This window comes from Ranitomeya imitator, chromosome 1 (genome assembly GCF_032444005.1).
Source record: "Ranitomeya imitator isolate aRanImi1 chromosome 1, aRanImi1.pri, whole genome shotgun sequence".
Lineage (NCBI taxonomy): Eukaryota > Metazoa > Chordata > Amphibia > Anura > Dendrobatidae > Ranitomeya > Ranitomeya imitator.
The window spans coordinates 22,433,002-22,454,584 of record NC_091282.1 but is presented as its reverse complement, the minus strand read 5'-3'; the positions used below and the strand labels follow the sequence as shown (position 1 = coordinate 22,454,584).

The window sequence follows — 21,583 nt, the reverse complement described above, 5'->3', positions numbered from 1 at the left end:
GATATATAATCTACAGCCGGACCCCACAATACAGTATAAATATTACTCCCCCGTGTGATATATAATCGACAGCCGGATCCCACAATACAGTAGAAATATTATTCCCCCAGTGTGATAAATAATCTACAGCCGGACCCCACAATACAGTATAAATAATACTCCCCCGTGTGATATATAATCTACAGCCGGACCCCACAATACAGTATAAATATTACTCCCCCGTGTGATATATAATCTACAGCTGGACCCCACAATACAATATAAATATTACTCCCCCGTTTGATATATAATCTACAGCCGGACCCCACAATACAGTAGAAATATTATTCCCCCAGTGTGATATATCATCTACAGCCGGACCCCACAATACAGTATAAATATTACTCCCCCTGTGTGATATATAATCTACAGCCAGACCCCACAATACAGTATAAATATTACTCCCCCGTGTGATATATAATCTACAGCCAGACCCCACAATATAGTATAAACATTACTCCCCCATGTGATATTTCATCTACAGCCGGACCCAACAATACAGAATAAATATTACTCCCCCAATGTGATATATAATCTACAGCCGGACCCCACAATACAGTATAAATATTACTCCCCCGTGTGATATAAAATCTACAGCCGGATCCCACAATACAGTAGAAATATTATTCCCCCAGTGTGATATATAATCTACAGCCGGACCCCACAATACAATATAAATAATACTCCCCCGTGTGATATATAATCTACAGCCGGACCCCACAATACAGTATAAATATTACTCCCCCGTGTGATATATAATCTACAGCCGAACCCCACAATACAGTATAAATATTACTCCCCCGTATGATATATAATCTACAGCCGGATCCCACAATACAGTATAAATATTACTCCCCCCGTGTGATATATAATCTACAGCCGGATCCCACAATACAGTATAAATATTACTCCCCCCGTGTGATATATAATCTACAGCCGGATCCCACAATACAGTATAAACATTACTCCCCCTGTGTGATATACAATCTACAGCCAGACCCCACAATACAGTATAAATATTAATCCCCCGTGTGATATATAATCTACAGCCGGATCCCACAATACAGTATAAACATTACTCCCCCTGTGTGATATATAATCTACAGCCGGACCCCACAATACAGTATAAATATTACTCCCCCGTGTGATATATAATCTACAGCCGGATTCCACAATACAGTATAAATATTACTCCCCCGTGTGATATATAATCTACAGCCGGATCCCACAATACAGTATAAATATTACTCCCCCCGTGTGATATATAATCTACAGCCGGACCCCACAATACAGTATAAATATTACTCCCCCCGTGTGATATATAATCTACATCCAGACCCCACAATACAGTATAAACATTACTCCCCCTGTGTGATATATAATCTACAGCCGGACCCCACAATACAGTATAAATATTACTCCACCGTGTGATATATAATCTACAGCCGGACCCCACAATACAGTATAAATATTACTCCCCCTGTGTGATATATAATCTACAGCCGGACCCCACAATACAGTACAAATATTACTCCCCCCGTGTGATATATAATCTACAGCCGGACCCCACAATACAGTATAAATATTACTCGCCCCGTGTGATATATAATCTACAGCCGTACCCCACAATACAGTAAAAATATTATTCCCCCGTGTGATATATAATCTACAGCCGAACCCCACAATACAGTATAAATATTACTCCCCCGTGTGATATGTATTCTACAGCCGGACTCCACAATACAGTATAAATATTACTCCCCCGTGTGATATATAATCTACAGCCGGACCCCACAATACAGTATAAATATTACTCCCCCAATGTGATATATAATCTACAGCCGGACCCCACAATACAGTATAAATAATACTCCCCCGTGTGATATACAGTGGGGCAAAAAAGTATTTAGTCAGTCAGCAATAGTGCAAGTTCCACCACTTAAAAAGATGAGAGGCGTCTGTAATTTACATCATAGGTAGACCTCAACTATGGGAGACAAACTGAGAAAAAAAAATCCAGAAAATCACATTGTCTGTTTTTTTAACATTTTATTTGCATATTATGGTGGAAAATAAGTATTTGGTCAGAAACAAACAATCAAGATTTCTGGCTCTCACAGACCTGTAACTTCTTCTTTAAGAGTCTCCTCTTTCCTCCACTCATTACCTGTAGTAATGGCACCTGTTTAAACTTGTTATCAGTATAAAAAGACACCTGTGCACACCCTCAAACAGTCTGACTACAAACTCCACTATGGTGAAGACCAAAGAGCTGTCAAAGGACACCAGAAACAAAATTGTAGCCCTGCACCAGGCAGGGAAGACTGAATCTGCAATAGCCAACCAGCTTGGAGTGAAGAAATCAACAGTGGGAGCAATAATTAGAAAATGGAAGACATACAAGACCACTGATAATCTCCCTCGATCTGGGGCTCCACGCAAAATCCCACCCCGTGGGGTCAGAATGATCACAAGAACGGTGAGCAAAAATCCCAGAACCACGCGGGGGGACCTAGTGAATGAACTGCAGAGAGCCGGGACCAATGTAACAAGGCCTACCATAAGTAACACACTACGCCACCATGGACTCAGATCCTGCAGTGCCAGACGTGTCCCACTGCTTAAGCCAGTACATGTCCGGGCCCATCTGAAATTTGCTATAGAGCATTTGGATGATCCAGAGGAGTTTTGGGAGAATGTCCTATGGTCTGATGAAACCAAACTGGAACTGTTTGGTAGAAACACAACTTGTCGTGTTTGGAGGAAAAAGAATACTGAGTTGCATCCATCAAACACCATACCTACTGTAAAGCATGGTGGTGGAAACATCATGCTTTGGGGCTGTTTCTCTGCAAAGGGGCCAGGATGACTGATCCGGGTACATGAAAGAATGAATGGGGCCATGTATCGTGAGATTTTGAGTGCAAACCTCCTTCCATCAGCAATGGCATTGAAGATGAAACGTGGCTGGGTCTTTCAACATGACAATGATCCAAAGCACACCGCCAGGGCAACGAAGGAGTGGCTTCGTAAGAAGCATTTCAAGTTCCTGGAGTGGCCTAGCCAGTCTCCAGATCTCAACCCTATAGAAAACCTTTGGAGGGAGTTGAAAGTCCGTGTTGCCAAGCGAAAAGCCAAAAACATCACTGCTCTAGAGGAGATCTGCATGGAGGAATGGGCCAACATACCAACAACAGTGTGTGGCAACCTTGTGAAGACTTACAGAAAACGTTTGACCTCTGTCATTGCCAACAAAGGATATATTACAAAGTATTGAGATGAAATTTTGTTTCTGACCAAATACTTATTTTCCACCATAATATGCAAATAAAATGTTAAAAAAACAGACAATGTGATTTGCTGGATTTTTTTTTCTCAGTTTGTCTCCCATAGTTGAGGTCTACCTATGATGTAAATTACAGACGCCTCTCATCTTTTTAAGTGGTGGAACTTGCACTATTGCTGACTGACTAAATACTTTTTTGCCCCACTGTATAATCTACAGCCGGACCCCACAATACAGTATAAATATTACTCCCCCGTGTGATATATAATCTACAGCTGGACCCCACAATACAATATAAATATTACTCCCCCGTTTGATATATAATCTACAGCCGGACCCCACAATACAATAGAAATATTATTCCCCCAGTGTGATATATCATCTACAGCCGGACCCCACAATACAGTATAAATATTACTCCCCCTGTGTGATATATAATCTACAGCCGGACCCCACAATACAGTATAAATATTACTCCACCGTGTGATATATAATCTACAGCCGGACCCCACAATATAGTATAAATATTACTCCCCTGTGTGATATATAATCTACAGCCAGACCCCACAATATAGTATAAATATTACTCCCCTGTGTGATATATAATCTACAGCCAGACCCCACAATACAGTATAAATATTACTCCCCCCGTGTGATATATCATCTACAGCCAGACCCCACAATACAGTATAAATATTACTCCCCCATGTGATATATCATCTACAGCCGGACCCAACAATACAGTATAAATATTACTCCCCCTGTGTGATATATAATCTACAGCCGGACCCCACAATACAGTATAAATATTACTCCCCCAATGTGATATATAATCTACAGCCGGACCCCACAATACAGTATAAATATTACTCCTCCGTGCGATATATAATCTACAGCCGGACCCCACAATACAGTATAAATATTACTCCCCCAATGTGATATATAATCTACAGCCGGACCCCACAATACAGTATAAATATTACTCCCCCGTGTGATATATAATCTACAGCCGAATCCCACAATACAGTAGAAATATTATTCCCCCAGTGTGATATATAATCTACAGCCGGACCCCACAATACAGTATAAATATTACTCCCCCGTGTGATATATAATCTACAGCCGGACCCCACAATACAGTATAAATATTACTCCTCCGTGTGATATATAATCTACAGCCGGATCCCACAATACAGTATAAATATTACTCCACCCGTGTGATATATAATCTACAGCCGGATCCCACAATACAGTATAAATATTACTCCCCCCGTGTGATATATAATCTACAGCCGGATCCCACAATACAGTATAAACATTACTCCCCCGTGTGATATATAATCTACAGCCGGATCCCACAATACAGTATAAATATTACTCCACCCGTGTGATATATAATCTACAGCCGGATCCCACAATACAGTATAAATATTACTCCCCCCGTGTGATATATAATCTACAGCCGGATCCCACAATACAGTATAAACATTACTCCCCCTGTGTGATATACAATCTACAGCCGGACCCCACAATACAGTATAAATATTACTCCCCCGTGCGATATATAATCTACAGCCGGACCCCACAATACAGTATAAATAGTACTCCCCTGTGTGATATATAATCTACAGCCGGACCCCACAATACAGTATAAATATTACTCCCCCAATGTGATATATAATCTACAGCCGGACCCCACAATACAGTATAAATATTACTCCCCCGTGTGATATATAATCTACAGCCGGACCCCACAATACAGTATAAATATTACTCCTCCGTGTGATATATAATCTACAGCCGGATCCTACAATACAATATAAATATTACTCCCCCATTTGATATATAATCTACAGCCGGACCCCACAATACAGTAGAAATATTATTCCCCCAGTGTGATATATCATCTACAGCCGGACCCCACAATACAGTATAAATATTACTCCCTCTGTGTGATATATAATCTACAGCCAGACCCCACAATATAGTATAAATATTACTCCCCCGTGTGATATATAACCTACAGCCAGACCCCACAATATAGTATAAATATTACTCCCCCATGTGATATATCATCTACAGCCGGACCCCACAATACAGTATAAATATTACTCCCCCAATGTGATATATAATCTACAGCCACACCCCACAATACAGTATAAATATTACTCCCCCAATGTGATATATAATCTACAGCCGGACCCCACAATACAGTATGAATATTACTCCCCCGTGTGATATATAATCTACAGCCGGACCCCACAATACAGTATAAATATTACTCCCCCCGTGTGATATATAATCTACAGCCGGATCCCACAATACAGTGTAAATATTACTCTCCCGTGTGATATATAATCTACAGCCGGACCCCACAATACAGTATCAATATTACTCCCCCTGCGTGATAATCCACAGCCGGACCCCACAATACAGTATAAATATTACTCCCCCGTGTGATATATAATCTGCAGCCAGACCTCACAATACAGTGTAAATATTACTCCCCCCTGTGATATATAATCTACAGCCGGACCCCACAATACAGTATAAATATTACTCCCCCGTGTGATATACAATCTACAGCCGGACCCCACAATACAGTATAAATATTACTCCCCCCGTGTGATATATAATCTACAGCCGGACCCCACAATACAGTATAAATATTACTCCCACCGTGTGATATATAATCTACAGCCGGATCAAACAATACAGTATAAATATTACTCCCCTTGTGTGATATATAATCTACAGCCAGACCCCACAATACAGTATAAATATTACTCCCCCTGTGTGATATATAATCTACAGCCGGACCCCACAATACAGCATAAATATTACTCCCCCGTGTGATATATAATCTACAGCCGGACCCCACAATACAGTATAAATATTACTCCACCGTGTGATATACAATCTACGGCCGGACCCCACAATACAGTATAAATATTACTCCCCCCGTGTGATATATAATTTACATCCAGACCCCACAATACAGTATAAATATTACTCCCCCCGTGTGATATATAATCTACAACCGGATCCCACAATACAGTATAAATATTACTCTCCCGTGTGATATATAATCTACAGCCGGACCCCACAATACAGTATAAATATTACTCCGTGTGATATATAATATACAGCCGGACCCCACAATACAATATAAATATTACTCCCCCCGTGTGATAATCTACAGCCGGACTCCACAATACTGTATAAATATTACTCCCCCGTGTTATATACAATCTACAGCCGGACCCCACAATACAGTATAAATATTACTCCCCCCGTGTGATATATAATCTACAGCCGGACCCCACAATACAGTATAAATATTACTCCCACCGTGTGATATATAATCTACAGCCGGATCAAACAATACAGTATAAATATTACTCCCCTTGTGTGATATATAATCTACAGCCAGACCCCACAATACAGTATAAATATTACTCCCCCTGTGTGATATATAATCTACAGCCGGACCCCACAATACAGTATAAATATTACTCCCCCGTGTGATATATAATCTACAGCCGGACCCCACAATACAGTATAAATATTACTTCACCGTGTGATATACAATCTACGGCCGGACCCCACAATACAGTATAAATATTACTCCCCCCGTGTGATATATAATTTACATCCAGACCCCACAATACAGTATAAATATTACTCCCCCCGTGTGATATATAATCTACAACCGGACCCCACAATACAGTATAAATATTACTCTCCCGTGTGATATATAATCTACAGCCGGATCCCACAATACAGTATAAATATTACTCCCCCCGTGTGATATATAATCTACAGCCGGACCCCACAATACAGTATAAATATTACTCCGTGTGATATATAATATACAGCCGGACCCCACAATACAATATAAATATTACTCCCCCCGTGTGATAATCTACAGCCGGACCCCACAATACTGTATAAATATTACTCCCCCTGTGTGATATACAATCTACAGCCGGACCCCACAATACAGTATAAATATTACTCCCCCGTGTGATATATAATCTACAGCCGGATCCCACAATACAGTATAAACATTACTCCCCGTGTGATATATAATCTACAGCCGGACCCCACAATACAGTATAAATATTACTCCCCCGTGTGATATATAATCTACAGCCGGATCCCACAATACAGTATAAATATTACTCCCCCGTGTGATATATAATCTACAGCCGGATCCCACAATACAGTATAAATATTACTCCCCCGTGTGATATATAATCTACAGCCGGACCCCACAATACAGTATAAATATTACTCCCCCGTGTGATATATAATCTACAGCCGGACCTCACAATACAGTATAAATATTACTCCCCCGTGTGATATATAATCTACAGCCGGACCCCACAATACAGTATAAATATTACTCCCCCCGTGTGATATATAATCTACAGCGGGACCCCACAATACAGTATAAATATTACTCCCCCGTGTGATATATAATCTACAGCCGGACCCCACAATACAGTATAAATATTACTCCCCCGTGTGATATATAATCTACAGCCGGACCCCACAATACTGTATAAATATTACTCCCCCCGTGTGATATATAATCTACAGCCGGACCCCACAATACAGTATAAATATTATTCCCCCGTGTGATATATAATCTACATCCGGACCCCACAATACAGTATAAATATTACTCCCCCGTGTGATATATAATCTACAGCCGGACCCCACAATACAGTATAAATATTACTCCTCCCGTGTGATATATAATCTACAGCCGGACCCCACAATACAGTATAAACATTACTCCCCCTGTGTGATATACAATCTACAGCTGGACCCCACAATACAATATAAATATTACTCCCCCCGTGTGATATATAATCTACAGCCAGACCCCACAATACAGTATAAATATTACTCCCCCTGTGTGATATATAATCTACAGCCGGACCCCACAATACAGTATAAATATTACTCCCCCCGTGTGATATATAATCTACAGCCGGACCCCACAATACAGTATAAATATTACTCCCCCTGTGTGATATATAATCTACAGCCGGACCCCACAATACAGTATAAATATTACTCCCCCGTGTGATATATAATCTACAGCCGGACCCCACAATACAGTATAAATATTACTCCACCGTGTGATATACAATCTACGGCCGGACCCCACAATACAGTATAAATATTACTCCCCCCGTGTGATATATAATTTACATCCAGACCCCACAATACAGTATAAATATTACTCCCCCCGTGTGATATATAATCTACAACCGGACCCCACAATACAGTATAAATATTACTCTCCCGTGTGATATATAATCTACAGCCGGACCCCACAATACAGTATAAATATTACTCCCCCCGTGTGATATATAATCTACAGCCGGACCCCACAATACAGTATAAAGATTACTCCGTGTGATATATAATATACAGCCGGACCCCACAATACAATATAAATATTACTCCCCCCGTGTGATAATCTACAGCCGGACCCCACAATACTGTATAAATATTACTCCCCCTGTGTGATATACAATCTACAGCCGGACCCCACAATACAGTATAAATATTACTCCCCCGTGTGATATATAATCTACAGCCGGATCCCACAATACAGCATAAACATTACTCCCCGTGTGATATATAATCTACAGCCGGACCCCACAATACAGTATAAATATTACTCCCCCGTGTGATATATAATCTACAGCCGGATCCCACAATACAGTATAAATATTACTCCCCCGTGTGATATATAATCTACAGCCGGATCCCACAATACAGTATAAATATTACTCCCCCAGTGTGATATATAATCTACAGCCGGACCCCACAATACAGTATAAATATTACTCCCCTGTGTGATATATAATCTACACCGGACCCCACAATACAGTATAAATATTACTCCCCCGTGTGATATATAATCTACATCCGGACCCCACAATACAGTGTAAATATTACTCCCCTGTGTGATATATAATCTACAGCCGGACCCTACAATACAGTGTAAATATTACTCCCCTGTGTGATATATAATCTACACCGGACCCCACAATACAGTATAAATATTACTCCCCCGTGTGATATATAATCTACAGCCGGACCCTACAATACAGTGTAAATATTACTCCCCTGTGTGATATATAATCTACACCGGACCCCACAATACAGATATATATTACTCCTATATTGGGGTCATGTGAAGGTTTGGTTGGTGAAGGGTCTGATTGTAGAAAGATCTGATCTGCACAATCATCAGCACAGATATAATATCACCTGCAGCGTTATAACTTCCCATGCCCCTCCCCCACCACAGGCGGCCTCTAGGGGCCCTGGGAACCTCACTGCTGTACAGCGTGCGTCCCCCTCCAGCGCATAGTATGAGCGACGCTGACTCACGGCGGCCATCATAATGGAGGCAATGAAGGAGAAAAGAGGCACAGGGTTAACCCTCGAATGTCCAGGAGGGAACAGTCAGGAGCACTTACCCCGGTACCAGAACCAGAGCACCCGAAAACATGGACAACATTGGGCAGTACACATGTATGATACCACATGCATCACACGTGAACGACAGCGGGCACATCACAGGCGTACGACACCGGGAGCATCACACTCGAACGACACCGGGCGCATCACACTCGAACGACACCAGGCGCATCACATGTGTATGACACCGGTTGCATTATACACGAAAACAGGCGCATCACTGGCGTACGACACCGGGAGCATCACACGCGAACGACACCGGGCGCATCACACTCGAACGACACCGGGCGTATCACACGCGTACGACATTGGGCGCATCACACGTGTACGATACCAGGCGCATCACACTGAAACGACACCGGGCGCATCACACGTGTACGACACCGGGCGCATCACACGCGTACGACACCGGGTGCATCACATGTGTATGACACCGGGTGCATCACACGCGTACGACACCGGGTGCATTACACGTGTACGACACCGGGTGCATCACACGTGTACGACACCGGGTGCATCACACGTGTACGACACCGGGCGCATCACACGCGTACGACATCGGGCGCATCACACGTTTACGACATCGGGCGCATCACACTCGAACAACACCGGGTGCGAATGACACCGGGTGCATTACACACGAAAAACACCTGGCGCATAACACGAGTACGACACCGTGCGCATCACAGGCATACGACACCGGGTGCATCACAGGCGTACGACACCGGGTGCATCACAGGCGTACGACACCGGGTGCATCACAGGAGTACGACACCGGGTGCATCACAGGCGTACGACATCGGGCGCATCACACGTGTACGACACCGGGTGCATCACAGGCGTACGACACCGGGTGCATCACAGGCGTACGACATCGGGCGCATCACACGTGTACGACACCGGGTGCATCACAGGCGTACGACACCGGGTGCATCACAGGCGTACGACACCGGGTGCATCACAGGCGTACGACACCGGGTGCATCACACGTGTACGACACCGGGTGCATCACAGGCGTACGACACCGGGTGCATCACACGTGTACGACACCGGGTGCATCACAGGCGTACGACACCGGGTGCATCACAGGCGTACGACATCGGGCGCATCACACGTGTACGACACCGGGTGCATCACAGGCGTACGACATCGGGCGCATCACACGTGTACGACACCGGGTGCATCACAGGCGTACGACACCGGGCGCATCACAGGCGTATGACAACAGGCGCATCACACGCGTACGACACCTGTCTCATCACACGCTTATGACACCAGGCGCATCACTCGCGTACAACACCGGGTGCATCACAGGCATACGACACCGGGCGCATCACACGCGTACGACACTGGTCTCATCATACGCATATGACACCGGGCACATCACACGTGTACGACACCGGGCGCATCACACACGTACGACACTGGGCAGATCACATACACACAAAGGGCAAAACAAACATACTATACTGTGCACATCACCCATGTACAATGCAGAGATATCGGACACAACACAGCTAAGACAACAAGCACAGTATGTGCATATCACACCCAGATATGTGGTATCACACATATATTACACACATCAGTGGCCTGCTCCTATTCTTCCTCCCCCTGCTCTTCCTCCTACTGTCTTTCTTCCCCTTATATTTCCCCCTGCTCTATCTCCTCTTCCTTCCCATTTTTCGTTTTGATTTTCACCTTGTTCTTCCTCTTCCTGCTCTTCCTCCTCCTCTTCTTCCTGTTTTTCCTCTCCTTCTTTTTCCAACCATTTCCTCCTGTTCTTCCTCTTGCTTTTCCCGTTATTCCTCTTCCTGTTCTTCCTACCCTGTTCCTCTTCCCCGATTTTTCTCCTGCTCTTCCTCTTCCCCTTGTTCTTCCTCCTCCTGGTTTTCCTCCCTACCTTTTTCCTCTTCTTTTTCCAACCATTCTCTCCTGTTCTTCCTCCCCCTGCCTTTCCTCCTGTTCTTCCTCCTAGTCTTTCCTTCTCCTGTTCTTCCTTCTTTCTTCCCCACTCTTCCTCCTCCTGTCTTTTCTCCCCGTTCTTCCTCATTCTGTTCTTCTTCCTCTTGCTCTTCCCCGTTTTTCCTCCTCCTGCTCTTCCTCTTCCCCTGTTCTTCCTCTCGTGTTCCTTAACTTCGTGCTTTTCCTCTCCCCTTGTTCTTCCTCCTCCTGCTCTCCCTCCATTCTTCCTCCTCCTGCTCTTCCTCTTCCCCGTTTTTCCTCCTCCTGCTCTTCCTCCCCGTTCTTCCTCTTGATTTTCCCGTTATTCCTCCTCCTGTTCTTCTTCCCCGTTTTTATCCTGCTTTTCCTCTTCCCCTTGTTCTTCATCCTCCTGCTCTTCTATTTCCTGTGTTTCCTCCCCCTGTTCTTCCTCTTCTTTTTTTCTACCTGTTTTTCCTTCTATTCTTCTTCCAACAATTTCCTACTGTTCTCCCCCCCTGCTTTCCTCCCAGTCCTTCATTCTCTTGTTCTTCCTCCCCATCTCATGTTCTCCTGCTCTTCCTCCTTTTCCCCCTGTTCTTCCTCCTCCTGCTCTTCCTCTTACCATCTTCCTCTCCTGTTCTTCCTCCTTATGCTCTTCATATTACCCATCCTCATATCATGTTCTTTTCATGCTCTTCCTCTTCAACCAGTTATTCCTCCTCTTGCTCTTCTTCCCCCCGCTCTTCCCCTATGACCTGCTCTTCTTCCTCTTCCTCCTCCTGTTCTTCCCTTTCCCTCTGTTCTTCCTATTCTTCCTCCTCCCCGTTCTTCCTCCTCCTACTCTTCCTTTTCCCTGTTCTTCGTCCTCCTGCTCTTCACTCTTCCCCTGTTCTTCCTCTCGTGTTCCTCATCCTCCTGCTTTTCCTCCTCCTGCTCTTCACCTCTCCTGTTCCCCCTGCTCTTCCCCCGCTACCTGTTCTTCCTCCTTTGGCTCTTCCTCTTATTGGTTCTTCATCCTCCTAATCTTCCTTTTCCCTCTATTCTTCTTCCTGTTTGTCCCCTTCCCTCTGCTCTTCCTCCTCCTGCTCTTCCCCTTGTTCTTCCTCCTCCTGCTCTTCTCCTTCCCCTTGTTCTTCCCCCTCCTGCTCTTCTCCTTCCCCTTGCTGTTCCCCTCCTGCTCTTCCTCTTGCTTTATTCTTCCTCCTGTTCCTTCTCCCCCTGTTCTTCCTCCTGCTCTTGCTCCCCGTTTTTCCTCCTGCTCTTCCTCTTCACCTTGTTCTTCCTCCTCCTGCTCTTCCATCTCCTTTTTCCCTCTTCATTCTACCTGCTTTCCTCTTCTTCCAACCATATCCTCCTGTTCTTCCTTCCAGTCTTTCTTTATCCTGTTCTTCCTCCCCACTCTTCCTCCTGTCCTTCCTCCTCCCCTGGTTGTTCTTCTTCCTCTTCCCCTGTTCTTCCTCCTCCTGCTTTCTCTCTCCTGATCTTCCTTTTCCCCGTTCTTCTTCCTCCTGTTCTTCCTCTTAGCCATTTTTCCTCCTGCTCTTCCTCCCCCTCTTTTCCTCCAACTGCTCTTCCCCTTCCCCCGTTCTTCCTCCTCCTGCTCTACCTCTTCTCCCTGTTCTTCACTCTTACCCATCTTCATCCTCTCCTGTTCTCCCTCCTCATGATTTTCCTCTTCCCTCTGTTCTTCCTCCGCCTCCTGATCTTCCTCTTCCCCCTGCTCTTCCTCCTCCTGTTCTTCCTTCTCCTGCTCTTCCTCCTCCTGTTCTTACTCCTCCTGCTCTTCCCCCTGCTCTTCCTCCTCCTATTCTTCCCCCTCCTGCTCTTCCCCCTGCTCTTCCTTTTCCCCCTGTTCTTCTTCCTCCTGTTCTTCCTCTTAGCCATTTTTCCTCCTGCTCTTCCTCCCCCTCTTTTCCTCCAACTGCTCTTCCCCTTCCCCCATTCTTCCTTCTCCCTGTTCTTCACTCTTACCCATCTTCTTCCTCTCCTGTTCTCCCTTCTCATGATTTTCCTCTTCCCCCTGTTCTTCCTCTGACTCCTGATCTTCCTCTTCCCCCTGCTCTTCCTCCTCCTGTTCTTCCTCTTCCCCCTTCTCTTCCTCCTCCTGCTCTTCCTCCTCCTGCTCTTCCCCTTGTTCTTCCTCTTCCCCCTGTTCTTCCTCCTCCTGCTCTTCCCCCTGCTCTTCCTCTTCCCCATTCTTCCTCCTCCTGCTCTTCCTCTTCCCTTTGCTCTTCCTCCTCCTGCTCTTCCTCTCCTGCTCTTTTCCCTGCTCTTCCTCTCCTGTTCTTCCCCCTGCTCTTCCTCTCCTGTTCTTCCTCTTCCCCCTGCTCTTCCTCCTCCTGTTCTTACTCTTCCTGCTCTTCCCCTGCTCTTCCTCTCCTGTTCTTCCTCTTCCCCCTGCTCTTCCTCCTCCTGTTCTTACTCTTCCTGCTCTTCCCCTGCTCTTCCTTCTCCTGCTCTTCCCCCTGCTCTTCCTCTCCTGTTCTTCCTCTTCCCCCTGCTCTTCCTCCTCCTGTTCTTACTCTTCCTGCTCTTCCCCTGCTCTTCCTTCTCCTGCTCTTCCTCTTCCCCTGCTCTTTCTCTCCTGTTCTTCCCCTGTTCTTCCTCCTCCTGTTCTTCCCCCTGCTCTTCCTCCTCCTGTTCTTCCTTCTCCTGCTCTTCCTCTTCCCCCTGCTCTTCCTCCTCCTGCTCTTCCTCGTCCTGTTCTTCCTTCTCCTGCTCTTCCTCTTCCCCCTGCTCTTCCTCCTCTTGCTCTTCCTCCTGTTCTTCCTCCTCCTGCTCTTCCTCTTCCTGCTCTTCCCCTTGTTCTTCCTCTTCCTCCTGTTCTTCCTCCTCCTGCTCTTCCTCCTCCTGCTCTTCCCCCTGCTCTTCCTCCTCCTGCTCTTCCTGTCCTGTTCTTCCCCCTGCTCTTCCTCCTCCTGTTCTTCCTCTTCCCCTGCTCTTCCTCCTCCTGCTCTTCCTCTTCCCCCTGTTCTTCCTCCTCCTCCTCCTCTTCCTCCTGTTCTTCCTCCTGCTCTTCCTCTTCCCCCTGCTCTTCCTCCTTCTGCTCTTCCTCTTCCCCCTGTTCTTCCTCCTCCTGCTCTTCCTCTTCCCCCTGCTCTTCCTCCTCCTGCTCTTCCTCCTCTTCCCCCTGTTCTTCCTCCTCCTGCTCTTCCCCCTGTTCTTCCTCCTCCTGCTCTTCCTCTTCCTCCTGCTCTTCCTCTTCCCCCTGTTCTTCCTCCTCCTGCTCTTCCTCTTCCCCCTGTTCTTCCTCCTCCTGCTCTTCCTCTTCCCCCTGTTTTTCCTCCTGCTCTTCCTCTTCCCTCTGCTCTTCCTCTCCTGCTCTTCCCCTGCTCTTCCTCTTCCCTCTGCTCTTCCTCCTGCTCTTCCTTTTCCCCCTGTTCTTCCTCCTCCTGCTCTTCCTCCTGTTCTTCCTCCTCCTGCTCTTCCTCTTCCCTCTGCTCTTCCTCTCCTGCTCGTCCTCTTCCCTCTGCTCTTCCTCCTGCTCTTCCTCTTCCCCCTGCTCTTCCTCCTGCTCTTCCTCTTCCCCCTGCTCTTCCTCCTCCTGCTCTTCCACCCGCTCTTCCTCTTCCACCCGCTCTTCCTCTTCCCCCTGTTCTTCCTCCTCCTGCTCTTCCTCCTGCTCTTCCTCTCCTGCTCTTCCCCTGCTCTTCCTCTTCCCTCTGCTCTTCCTCTTCCCCCTGCTCTTCCTCCTTCTGCTCTTCCTCCTGCTCTTCCTCTTCCCCCTGTTCTTCCCCCTGCTCTTCCTCTTCCCCGTTCTTCCTCCTCCTGCTCTTCCTCTTCCCCCTGTTCTTCCTCCTCCTGCTCTTCCTCTTATAATAATAATAATAATAATAATTTTTATTTATATAGCGCCAACATATTCTGCAGCGCTTTACAAATTATAGAGGGGACTTGTACAGACAATAGACATTACAGCATAACCGAAATACAGTTCAAAACAGATACCAGGAGGAGTGAGGGCCCTGCTGCTCGCAAGCTGCAAACTATGAGGAAAAGGGGAGACACGAGAGGTGGATGGTAACAATTGCTATAGTTATTCGGACCGGCCATAGTGTAAGGCTCGGGTGTTCATGTAAAGCTGCATGAACCAGTTAACTGCCTAAGTATGTAACAGTACAGACACAGAGGGCTAATACTGCATAAAGTGAATGAGAACATGATGCGAGGAACCTTTTTTTTTTTTTTTATTATAAATAATATAATTCCTCTTGCTCTTCCTCTTTCCCCTGCTCTTCCCCCTGCTCTTCCTCCTGCTCTTCCTCTTCCCCCTGCTCTTCCTCCGGCTCTTCCTCTTCCTCCTGCTCTTCCTCTTCCCCCTGCTCTTCCTCTTCCCCGTTCTTCCTCCTCCTGCTCTTCCTCTTCCCCCTGTTCTTCCTCCTCCCGCTCTTCCTCTTGCTCTTCCTCTTTCCCCTGCTCTTCCCCCTGCTCTTCCTCTTCCCCCTGCTCTTCCTCTTCCCCCTGCTCTTCCTCCTTCTGCTCTTCCTCCTGCTCTTCCTCTTCCTCCTGCTCTTCCTCTTCCCCCTGTTCTTCCCCCTGCTCTTCCTCTTCCCCGTTCTTCCTCCTCCTGCTCTTCCTCTTCCCCCTGTTCTTCCTCCTCCTGCTCTTCCTCTTGCTCTTCCTCTTCCCCCTGCTCTTCCTCTTCCCTCTGCTCTTCCTCCTCTTGCTCTTCCTCTCCTGTTCTTCCCCTGCTCTTCCTCTTCCCCCTGCTGTTCCTCCCCCTGCTCTTCCTCTTCCCCCTGTTCTTCCTCCTCCTGCTCTTCCTCTTTCCCCTGCTCTTCCTCCTCTTTCTCTTCCTCTCCTGTTCTTCCCCTGCTCTTCCTCCTGCTGTTCCTCCCCCTGCTCTTCCTCTTCCCCCTGTTCTTCCTCCTCCTGCTCTTCCTCTTTCCCCTGCTCTTCCTCCTCTTGCTCTTCCTCTCCTGTTCTTCCCCTGCTCTTCCTCTTCCCCCTGCTGTTCCTCCCCCTGCTCTTCCTCTTCCCCCTGTTCTTCCTCCTCCTGCTCTTCCTCTTTCCCCTGCTCTTCCTCCTCTTGCTCTTCCTCTCCTGTTCTTCCCCTGCTCTTCCTCTCCTGTTCTTCCCCTGCTCTTCCTCTCCTGTTCTTCCCCTGCTCTTCCTCTCCTGTTCTTCCCCTGCTCTTCCTCTCCTGTTCTTCCCCTGCTCTTCCTCTCCTGTTCTTCCCCTGCTCTTCCTCCTCCTGCTCTTCCTCTTCCCCCTGCTCTTCCTCTCCTGTTCTTCCCCTGCTCTTCCTCCTCCTGCTCTTCCTCTTCCCCCTGCTCTTCCTCTCCTGTTCTTCCCCTGCTCTTCCTCTCCTGTTCTTCCCCTGCTCTTCCTCTCCTGTTCCTCCTCTTGCTCTTCCTCTCCTGTTCTTCCCCCTGCTCTTCCTCTCCTGTTCTTCCCCTGCTCTTCCTCTTTCCCCTGCTCTTCCTCTCCTGTTCTTCCCCTGCTCTTCCTCTCCTGTTCTTCCCCTGCTCTTCCTCTCCTGTTCTTCCCCTGCTCTTCCTCTCCTGTTCTTCCCCTGCTCTTCCTCTCCTGTTCTTCCCCTGCTCTTCCTCTTCCCCCTGCTCTTCCTCTCCTGTTCTTCCGCTGCTCTTCCTCCTCCTGCTCTTCCTCTTCCCCCTGCTCTTCCTCTTCCCCCTGCTCTTCCTCTTCCCCCTGTTCTTCCTCCTCCTGCTCTTCCTCTTTCCCCTGCTCTTCCTCCTCTTGCTCTTCCTCTCCTGTTCTTCCCCTGCTCTTCCTCTCCTGTTCTTCCCCTGCTCTTCCTCTCCTGTTCTTCCCCTGCTCTTCCTCTCCTGTTCTTCCCCTGCTCTTCCTCCTCCTGCTCTTCCTCTTCCCCCTGCTCTTCCTCTTCCCCCTGTTCTTCCTCCTCCTGCTCTTCCTCTTTCCCCTGCTCTTCCTCCTCTTGCTCTTCCTCTCCTGTTCTTCCCCTGCTCTTCCTCTCCTGTTCTTCCCCTGCTCTTCCTCTCCTGTTCTTCCCCTGCTCTTCCTCTCCTGTTCTTCCCCTGCTCTTCCTCTCCTGTTCTTCCCCTGCTCTTCCTCTCCTGTTCTTCCCCTGCTCTTCCTCTCCTGTTCTTCCCCTGCTCTTCCTCTCCTGTTCTTCCCCTGCTCTTCCTCCTCCTGCTCTTCCTCTTCCCCCTGCTCTTCCTCTCCTGTTCTTCCCCTGCTCTTCCTCTCCTGTTCTTCCCCTGCTCTTCCTCTCCTGTTCTTCCCCTGCTCTTCCTCCTCCTGCTCTTCCTCTTCCCCCTGCTCTTCCTCTCCTGTTCTTCCGCTGCTCTTCCTCCTCCTGCTCTTCCTCTTCCCCCTGTTCTTCCTCTGCTCTCGGGGGTCCTCGCCCTGCAGCGCCCCCCATGTCCCCTCCGCACACCACACGGCACCTGCCGCCCCACTCTCAGCCGCTCGGTGTCCGGTACTACACTCCCCATCATCCCTCACAGCCCGGCCCTGCGCCCCCATCATTCCCGGCCTTGTCGCCATGACCCGAGTCCTGTCATCGCCCCCGGATGATGATCTCCCAGGTCCTGACACCAGCACTCTCATCCTCCCGCTGCCTGTCACATACACGGGGGGCGGATGATGATGATGATGGTGGTTGTGGTCTCACCAGCGGCTGCATCTCGGAGTGCACGGTGGGCACCTGGAAGCGGTCTATCTCCTCCATCATGGTGGGGCCGGGCTCTGCGGCTGGTGCTGAGGCTGAGGTGAGGAGGAGGACGGGGCGGAGGAGGAGGAGCGGCAGAGGCGGCGGCTATGTCATCGGTAGAGGCGAACTCCAAGTAGTCGGCTAAAGGACCTCTGCTGACGTCATGCCCATGTGACCAGAAGGGGCGGCGCCTCCTCCTCCATAGAGCAGACAGACAGGAGGACGCGGTGGATGTCATGGCGGCGGATTCGGAGGATTGTGTGCAGGATTTGGAGTGATTGCGGTCACAGATCAGGTAAGTGGATGTTCATGCTGGGAGTCTGCCGGGGGTGATGTTGCTTGCATGGGGCTGCATGTGCATGCTGGAGGGTGGTCTGCCTGGGGAGAAGGGGGTGATGCTTGAATGGGGCTTCATGTGCATGCTGGAAGGGGGTTCTGCCGGGGGAGATGTTGCTTGCATGGGACTGCGTACTGGGGCCTGCCTGGGGAAGGGGGTGATGCTTGCATGGGACTGCATCCTGGGGGTCTGCCTGGGGAAGGGGGTGATGCTTGCATGGGACTGCGTGCTGGAGGGGCCTGTCTGGGGAAGGGGGTGATGCTTGCATGGGACTGCCTGGGAAAGGGGGTGATGCTTGCATGGGACTGCATCCTGAGGGTCTGCCTGGGGAAGGGGGTGATGCTTGTATGGGACTGCGTGCTGGAGGGGCCTGCCTGGGGAAGGGGGCGATGCTTGCATGGGACTGCGTGCTGGAGGGGCCTGCCTGGGGAAGGGGGCGGTGCTTGCATGGGACTGCGTGCTGGAGGGGCCTGCCTGGGGAAGGGGGCGGTGCTTGCATGGGACTGCGTGCTGGAGGGGCCTGCCTGGGGAAGGGGGCGGTGCTTGCATGGGACTGCGTGATGGAGGGGCCTGCCTGGGGAAGGGGGCGGTGCTTGCATGGGACTGCGTGATGGAGGGGCCTGCCTGGGGAAGGGAGCGGTGCTTGCATGGGACTGCGTGCTGGAGGGGCCTGCCTGGGGAAGGGGCGGTGCTTGCATGGGACTGCGTGCTGGAGGGGCCTGCCTGGGGAAGGGGGCGATGCTTGCATGGGACTGCCTGGGGAAGAGGGTGATGCTTGCATGGGACTGCATCCTGGGGGTCTGCCTGGGAAAGGGGGTGATGCTTGCATGGGACTGCACGTTTGAGGGGCCTGCCTGGGGATGGTTTGCATGGGACTGGGTGTCTGTTGAGAAGGGGGGCTGAAGTCACGTGCTGTGCAGCTCAGTGTGTGATGTCTCTTGCGGTGGGGGGTGCAGGGATGTATAGCGCTACGTGGGGGGGAGGGGATGGATGATGATGGAGATCTGAGGGATTGATATTAACATGATGATCTGCCTGATGGTGGAGTCCGTCCTGGTTTGGTTTTGTGTTTTTTACATAAAACGTTTTCTCATTAATATTATTGGGTGCACATGACGTCAGGTTGATGACTGACCTGTGACCTCTGGGGGTGACGCTGCGTGACCCCAATGTCTGCAGACCCCGGGCTTTATTCTCGCACGCTGTGCTGTCAGTATTAGCCCGGAGGCCACTGCTGTCGGCCATTACTTGTATCCAGGTTTCTGCATGATTTCTTCTGTCTTCTTCTCGGTTTTGTGGCTTTTCCCATCCTGTGTCCTCCCTGCAGACGTCATCTCATCACTGGACATCTCTTCACCAAGTGGAGCTGGAGCCCCCACAATCCATGCGAGGACCCTAAGGGAGGACACTGCGGGCGTCTGATAATGTCAGATAGACGAGTACAAAAAACCAAACGCCGGGAACAGGTCCGAGAGGTCCAGATCCTGCGCACTGCAGTACTTTACGCTGGAGCCGCAGCGTGAAGACAAGAAGAGGACGTCGTCTGATGAAGATGGGGGGCACCGGACCGCGATGGGGTATCAGCGTACTCAGGACAAATTGGACAACAACTTTCGTGGTTCAGTTTCTCCTTTTACCATTGGGAAAATAAAAAAAATAGTTGCTAAAAGATAATTTTTGTGACTAAAAAGTTAAATGTTCATTTTTTCCTTCCATGTTGCTTCTGCTGCTGTGAAGCACCTGAAGGGTTAATAAACTTCTTGAATGTGGTTTTGAGTACCTTGAGGGGTGCAGTTTTTAGAATGGTGTCACTTTTGGGTATTTTCAGCCATATAGACCCCTCAAACTGACTTCAAATGTGAGGTGGTCCCTAAAAAAAATGGTTTTGTAAATTTCGTTGTAAAAATGAGAAATTGCTGGTCAACTTTTAACCCTTATAACTTCCTAGCAAAAAAAAAAAAATTTGTTTCCAAAATTGTGCTGATGTAAAGTAGACATGTGGGTAATGTTATTTATTAACTATTTTGTGTCACATAACTCTCTCTCGTTTAACAGAATAAAAATAAAAAATTTGAAAATTGCGAAATTTTGCAAATTTTAGCCAGATTCCATTTTTTTTTTTCACAAATAAACGCAAAAAATATCGACCTAAATTTACCACTAAGGCCAGTCTCACACGTCCAGGTAATTCCGGTACCGGAGTTATCCGTATCCGTGTGCTCACGTGGCACATCAGTGTGGCACATGTGCGGGAGCCGTGTGCCGCCTGAGGACCACACGGACCGTGCAGGAGAGACAGCGCTGTCCCCTACGTGTGGTGCTGAAGGCGCCATTCATCCCTTCTGTCCTGCTCGGCTGAAAGCAGCGCTTGCAGGAGAGAAGGGATGAAAAATCAAGTTTGGGTTTTTTTGTGTTAAAAATAAAGTTTGGGGTCAAACCTCCCTATGGGAGGTGGAGCCGCATATTCATCACTGTAATGAGCGGGACCACGTGACCGCTCACACAGGACAAGCTGCCGGCGCTGAGAGGAGGCATCGCGGGAGCTGGGTGAGTATTTCTCTGCTAGGAGGCGGGAGATGAGCCCACCTCAAAGCCACGACATGTCAGCTGTTTTGAACAGCTGACATGTGCGCGCAATGAGCGCGAGCGGAATCGCGATCCGCCCGCGCCCATTAACTAGTTAAATGCCGCAGTCAAGCTCTGACAGCGGCATTTAACTAGCGCGCGCGGCCGGAAGTGCTCGCACTGCTGACCCCCGTCACATGATCGGGGGTCAGCGGTGCATTGCCATAACAACCAGAGGTCTCCTTGAGACCTCTATGGTTGTTGATGGCCGATTGCTTTGAGC

At 48.4% G+C, this 21,583-nt stretch overlaps 1 protein-coding gene across 2 annotated transcripts in view; it reads right to left on the bottom strand.

Moving 5' to 3' along the window:
- FAM219A (family with sequence similarity 219 member A) overlaps positions 1-18,507 on the bottom strand; it is a 137,669-nt gene extending 119,162 nt beyond the window's left edge. The window contains exon 1 of one of the 2 annotated variants that reach the window (XM_069745865.1): positions 18,393-18,507. In XM_069745865.1, the coding sequence (XP_069601966.1) occupies positions 18,393-18,419 (27 nt within the window). In that variant the 5' untranslated portion in view covers positions 18,420-18,507. Of the gene's footprint in view, positions 1-18,359 lie in introns of both variants that reach the window. The other variant, XM_069745864.1, reaches the window with a different exon arrangement.
- Between the last annotated feature and the right edge of the window lie 3,076 nt (positions 18,508-21,583).